The 6,981-nt window shown below is 36.8% G+C and overlaps 1 protein-coding gene across 1 annotated transcript in view; it reads left to right on the plus strand.

Annotated features, from left to right (window-relative positions):
* The window catches only part of LOC101581313 (retinal dehydrogenase 1-like), a 115,685-nt gene that overhangs the window by 108,455 nt on the left and 249 nt on the right, over window positions 1-6,981 (plus strand). The window contains exons 5-7 of the mRNA XM_023722994.1: window positions 839-1,063; window positions 2,489-2,602; window positions 5,312-5,456. Of these exons, the coding sequence (XP_023578762.1) occupies window positions 839-1,063; window positions 2,489-2,602; window positions 5,312-5,456 (484 nt within the window). The remainder of the gene's footprint in view (window positions 1-838; window positions 1,064-2,488; window positions 2,603-5,311; window positions 5,457-6,981) is intronic.

A 6,981-nucleotide genomic window follows, 5' to 3' on the forward strand; every position in this document is an offset into this window, starting at 1 on the left:
TTTGAAATAAGAAATGGAGATACTTAACTTTCTTCTTTTTCAAGATTTGCTAGGCTATTCTTATATGCATTTCACAATAGAGTTTTATATTTCTGCAAATTTGTTGGCATTTTGGTAGAGATTGCATTTAATGTTTAGATTTTGTAGCATACTATTAGCATCTTAAAAATTTTATCATCCAAGAATATGTGATGTCTTTCCATTAATTTAATGTATTTATATTGCTTAGCAATGATATTTTTAGTGTATAACTTCTTCACTACTATGAGAAAACCTTAAGTTCTTCAATTAAATTAATTCCTAAGTATTTTTTCCACTTTGTTGATGTTACTTGCATTGTTTTCTTAATTTCCTATACAGATTGTCCTATGCTACTATAAATAAATGCAATTGATTATAACAAAAAAAGTCATTAGAGTGCTTGCTGGTATCCAAAACCAGGCAGTGATTTGCTCTTGGTAGAATAAGGATTAAAGTAACAGCACTTGAGGTCCAATCCCCGGCCTGCTGTGCCAGCCCTGCCCCCAGAGTCGCTGAGACAGCAATTGAGACTGGGCGTGTTGACACACACCTGTAATCCCAGCTCTTTGGAGGCTGTAAACAGGGGGATCAGCATGAGTCTGATCTAGTAGTGAGACCCTGAACATCCTGTAGGCCCTTCCCTAAAAAATACAAACAGAAAAAATAGTAACAGCACTTGATTAAAGTTGGAGGCTTTCTCTTTGTCCCTTCTGTCTGCTTTAGTCAGAGTGTTATCACTTCCTAGTGCCTTCTGGCCAGGACCTTATACAAAATGTACTGGATGCTTGTGAAAGCTGCTGCAATCATTATTTAACAGCTCTGTGGGGTGGGAGGAGCTGTATCAGTCAAAGTCAAGTTAATGTCTGTGCCTTTAAGCAACGCAAAGACTTCACTGTGGAATACTGCTTTGCAGCGGAACTACCCATTGCTTATGCTGGTGTGGAAGATAGTACCTGCCCTCAGCTGTGGAAACACAGTGATCATCAAACCCTCCGAGCAAACTCCCCTCATGGATCTTCACGTGGTCTCTTTAATTAAAGAGGTAAGCTTCCTGGTCAGGGGTTCAGGAGAATCCCAGAGCGCTAAGCACTATGGGAAGCCTTCATGAGGGCTGCCATCAGCTACCTTCTGCTCAAAGGTGCCGTCCAACGGTGAGGCTGTGTGAGTAGGGCTGGTAGCTGGGATTTGGGGAGGTCGGTGCTCCAAATGAGGGCTGGAAACCACCCAGAGGCTTGGGGTCAGTCATCTGGGGAATATTGGCTTACTTTTGTCTCAATCCCATGAATGCAAATTCATTGTGAAATTAATATAGCATCTTTTCAGTGCTGTAGTGTTACATTAGTTCCTAATTACTACTTAGGGCTCAGTAGTTTTTGCAAATTTGCTTAAAATTAAAAAATTCTTAGTTTTAATTTCTGAATGCTGGAGTTCACTGTACTAATATGTTTGCTTGTAGTACTGGACCATAGTCTTTCTAAAACCTATTCTCATCCATTTTCTTCCTCTGTCCCTTTTTTTGTGCAAGGTCTTACTACACGGCTGAACTCATAGTCATCCTCCTGCTTTCAGCCTCCCTAATGCTGGGATTATGGGCATACACCACTACACTCAGACTATATATTCCCTTTTCTCTGTTTTCTACTTCAAATGGGCAAAGACTATATGAAACTGATTTTCATCAACTATTGTCATTGTGTGAATACAGATTTTTAAAATCACTCATTATCCTTTGTCCTTCCTATTTTACCAAAACTTAAACAATTTTTTGGCACTAAAATCTTGAAAGTTATGAAATCTACACTCAGACCGTAAAAAATATTTTTCCCATCAAATTAAATATAGTCAAAAAGGATATAAAAATGAAGCAATATATTGTAAATAACATGCAACTTTAAAAGGCTCAACTCAGCTGCAACCTTGGCATCTAAGAGAATTCTTTAACAGGGGTTGACACCAGTTTGTAAAACTTCACCCCAAATAGGATATCTTTGTTTGCCTAACATTTTGCTGATTAATTAATGTCATTGAGTATTTGCAACTCAGCTCCTAAGCCTTAAGCAGTCAACAGGTAGAAAACTGAGAATATGAAGTTGTTTAGTTTTTTAGTTTTGATGATAAGGATAATAAATATATCACTTTCCTTCTGTGTAAACATTTCACCCAACACTTCAAGATGTGCTATTTCTTGAGTTACTATAAAGAAATTTGAGATGGTCCTCATCAGAGCAATGAGCCACTGGCCTCTTGACTTAAGCTGGGGAGAGATCATAGCTTAAGATCAGCTCCATTGGTTTGTTTTTATGTGGGTTAAGAAATGAAATAATGATAAAGAATAGAGATACTTAGCTGAATTGTTTATGATAGAACAACTCACAAGGTCAGTCTGAAGTAGCAGGCTCCATTCCCATCCCTCTTTCTTCCATCATTCTGAAGTCTGCTGTGACAGTTTTGTTTTTCATCCTTCCAGGCAGGTTTTCCCCCTGGAGTGGTAAATATTGTCCCCGGCTATGGGCCCACCGCAGGGGCAGCCATCTCCTCCCACATGGATATTGACAAGGTGGCCTTCACAGGATCGACAGAGGTAATGCTACTCACTCAGGTGGGCCATAAATAAAGGGCACATCTTTAACTACTCTGAGGATATTTATTTAACTATTCTTTGAAGCCAACACTCCTTCAAAACAAAATTTCACTTTAATGATTTGGTCCTGATTCTAGCTTACAATTTGTTTGTGCAACATAATCAGTTGTGGTTTAGGTGAAATGAAATATTGATTACAAACCTCAAAGGACAGAGATGTTCTGAGTGTATTCTTCACCTTTTCTTATGAGAAATAGAGTCAATGTGTGATATGATTTGTGGAGTTTATGATAGAAAGGATAAATTAGACCACAGTTATTTGTGTGAATGAATGCAGTTATACCTCATAGACTATGAAAATTAAGCGGCAGCACCTCACCCTGAGCTCCTTATTTGTGACTTTCCTTCCTATACCTTCTCAAAGGGAGTCAGAAAATCAGTTTCCTTTGAAGTTACCAGTGAGCTCACTGAGAATTTGCCTACTGCATTTGGTCTGGTTGTCTAAAGAGTTTAAAAACAGTAGAAGTCCCTCCTTGAGCACCTCAGCAAGAGGGGTTGGGGAAGGTAGATTCTGAAAGCATAAATGGTTTTTCTATAATAAGCAAATGAAAGTGGAGAAGTCCTACTAAGTCAAGCAAAAATACTCTTGAGCTTTTCTTGTAGGTTATGACTTTGTTAGATGTTCAACACAGAAAAGTAATGTATGCCTCTCACTGGTACACAGCCTAAAGGATAGGGACTGGACACAATTTCATCGTATAAAGCTGCTGACATAAGTACAAAAAAGACAAGGTGCAATAGGGGTAAAATATGTGTAACATGCTATATAGGGATTCATGAGAAACAAAACTGATCTCCAGATGGCTATTACAACATCCTCTAGGATTGGAAGCACAGTTACATGTTAAGGCAAGGTGATTGAGAAATGAAAACGCTGTATAAAGTTGTCCAACCTATAGTAAACAAATCAATAGCCCTTTTACATCATAATACAAAATATAAACAAAAAAGGTTCTGTTACTCATGTCCAGTAACTATATATACTTTATATGTGTCCCAAGACAATTCCTCTTCCCTCAGTGGGGCTCAGGCCAGCAAAATGTTGGACACCCATGAGCCTAAGGTGATATAAAGATATCTTGATTATTTTGTAATTCTAATAAGCCACTCTAATACAGTTTTCAAATCTATTTACAGAAAAAACTGGAGTGGGATCTTAAATTGTATTTTTTGTTGTCTTCTAAAACAAGGTATAACCACTAGGAAGAATGTATGCCATGTGTTAATTATTGCAACTCTCCTACCAATTTGGTTTGAAACTGTCTCATTGCTCTTTGTTTCTCAATAAAATTATGGAAAAAATTTTTTAAAAAATAAAACGAGGTAAATAAAGGTATATTTTTCTTTGCTTTACATAGAGGTAAAGAATAATAATAATAATAATAATAATAATAATAATAATAATAATAAACTGTGTTCTGCCAGTCCTTAACTGAGAAACAGACAGGCCAAGCAGCCTTCAGGATTTTCTGTGCACAGCTGAGGATGTACAGGATGTACCCATAACTGTTAAAATGACTGAAATGGGTGACAAGAAAGACACCGAGAAGAAGGGCTGAGCTCCCCCACCTGGAGTTGTAGCTTTCGGGGGAGTGTACTTATAGGTCACTCCCATGTCCAGTCCATCTGTTGCCCCGCCCCCGCCCCCGCCCGCGCCCCCAGCATCACTGCCTGATAGACTCAGCTCAGCCCTAACCTTCTAAGCATTTCTGGCATGTTTACCTACAGACATGAAACCTTCACACTGAATGACCTTAAATGCCCCTCATCCTGCCTGTGTGCATCAACATTTTCTTCATTACATTGAAAATTAAGCTTCAAGAAACAAGAAAAAAATCTTAATCACGTTAAATGAAACTTCAGTTTTTGAAGATAGTCATTGAAGTATATTGTCAAAGGAAAATTAGACTCTAAAAATATTTCAGTTACTTAATACAGTTTTATTGTAGTCTAACTTCATTAATCTACTTTCAGAGGTTTAATTGAGTCCCCTGAAACTGTTATAGCAGATTAATACTCCATTCCATAAGGCACAGAATCAGTTCAGTAACCACATAAATGTTACTGCATATACTATCTTGTTGTTTAATAAAAATAGGAACTTTTTGTTAAAATCTGACACATGGATTTGGAAATGAAATCCAAGAAAAAAAAAATGATGCAGGGTCATCCAGATAGCTCAGCAGACTAAAGGGCCTGCCTGAGGCAGAGTGCAGCAGCCAGGGGTTCTATCATCCCTGGTGTGCCATGTCAGCCCTGCCCTCAGGGCGCCTTGAGACTGAGGGGTGCCTGTCATCCCAACACTTGAGAAGCTAAAAACTGGAGAATTACTAAAATCTGATCTATGTAGTGAGACATCATACACCCTGTACTAAATATGTAAAAAAAAAAAAAATTAAAGATACAAAATAAAATCATTATATTAAAGAAAAGGGTAAAGATCATTTTAGTCAATCAAGGAGTCAATAAAAATGTATAAGACAGGTTTTATACTTTAGGAAACAAAACAACTGTAGCAAAAATAATCTTAATGGTGCATGATCCACATTGAAGGAGAAGCTTCTGAACACAACATCAGGTAAATATAAAATATAAAACCTGCCTCATGAGCACATAGTAAGTCTTCCGCTTGGCAACGCTGCATTTCAGGTTGGCAGAGTAATCCAAACAGCTGCTGGAAACAGCAACCTGAAGAGGGTCAGCCTGGAGCTGGGAGGGAAGAGCCCCTGCATCGTGTTGGACGTCGACTGTGAGTACAGCCACCTCTGCGGAGCCCCAGCCCGCATCCTTACTGGTATCTGACAGCACCAGACAGGGAGCTTGAACTGCACAAACACGTTTGCTTCAAAATGAAAGGAACTCATCTGAGTCCCTAATTATTCCCAACAATTGTTTCAGTTGTCTAAAATTAGGACACACACACAAATTAATCGTAGGCACACTTTTTTCCTTGTTTGAAATAGATGAATCTAGGAATAATGAACCTCAGACAAAACCCTGAATAATGTAAGTGTTTTGTATTCAGGGGTCTGGCAGGAGGTATTCTCTAAACAATTTTATGTAGTCAGTTATTGGCACTGTACTAAGCATAAAGAGATAACCTCATATATGTTGGGCCAAGACCAACTGAGGAGACAGAAATTTGGCCTTTGGCATCTCCTTTTACTTTGGGTCATACACTCATTAATTGGAATAGGCAGAAGAGAAGTAAATCTGGTTAAATTGTTTTCTTTTTCCCCCATCAAGGATAATTGTTTACATAAATTAAGTCTGTAATTATGATGGTATTCCACTGTATAATGGTTTGGATTAATTCTGATTACATTACCAAATGGAACCTCTAGTTACTCCTAAATAAGAATTTATTATCAGAAATAGGTGTTCATGCTTCTAATTGTTTCTTAAACTTTTGCATTATTAGTGGGAACAAATGGTTCAAGAACTGGCTTTATTGTTTTCATGGTCTTTACAGAAGCTTTTAGAATGCTCAATCTTATTAAACTTTCCACAAATAAGACAATATTCCTAATATTCCAAACCTGACAGTCTACTGTTTCTGCTAAAACTTAAATTATATGCCTAGGTCAAAAATTCGCACCCAAATGATTTAATGTTGAATTAAATCTTCAGCATTTAGAAAATTAACCTGCAAAGAAAACTTCATACTTCTTGTTAAAGATCTATTAGTGAAACAATCTAGGCCTCAGGTGCTACCCAGAAGGAAAAGGTTTAATAGGAATATATTAAACAATGTGATACAATTTCAGGTTTTGAAAATATTTTGCCTAAAATAAGATCTTAAGTGATTCCATGAATGGATTTTTTGGGGGTGTTGCTGTTGCTGTTGTTGATGTTGCTGTTGCACCATTTCTTCAGGATGAAGGAATTTTCTTTGTTTTTAATTGAGAAAGATGTTTAAAATGTTTTAAAATGGTTCAAACTTAAGACAGTGGAAGTTTTAGATTTTTTTTCTTATTTCATTACAACTTGACAACTAAAAAATATTCCTAGAAATCTATTTATTTATGGAGATATTGATACAAAATATTTCACATGGTATTATATCTTGGGAAAAATCTACATTCTTAGTTATGTCCATATTAAGGTTATGATAATAGACACCATTTGTCCAGATTCTACTATTTACCATCTTTATTTTCATGGTAAATAAAGGATCACAAAATTAATTCATGATTTGAATTTTAAGAGATGGGATATATAGTGCCTCATCATTTTCTATATTCAAGAACTATATGTAAATGTTGTATTCTTTAGGTAATATTTCTTGTTTAATGTGATTTTTGTAGTGGATATTGCTG

The sequence above is a fragment of the Octodon degus genome, unplaced genomic scaffold, assembly GCF_000260255.1.
Source record: "Octodon degus isolate 3935 unplaced genomic scaffold, OctDeg1.0 scaffold00095, whole genome shotgun sequence".
Classification (NCBI taxonomy): Eukaryota; Metazoa; Chordata; class Mammalia; order Rodentia; family Octodontidae; genus Octodon; species Octodon degus.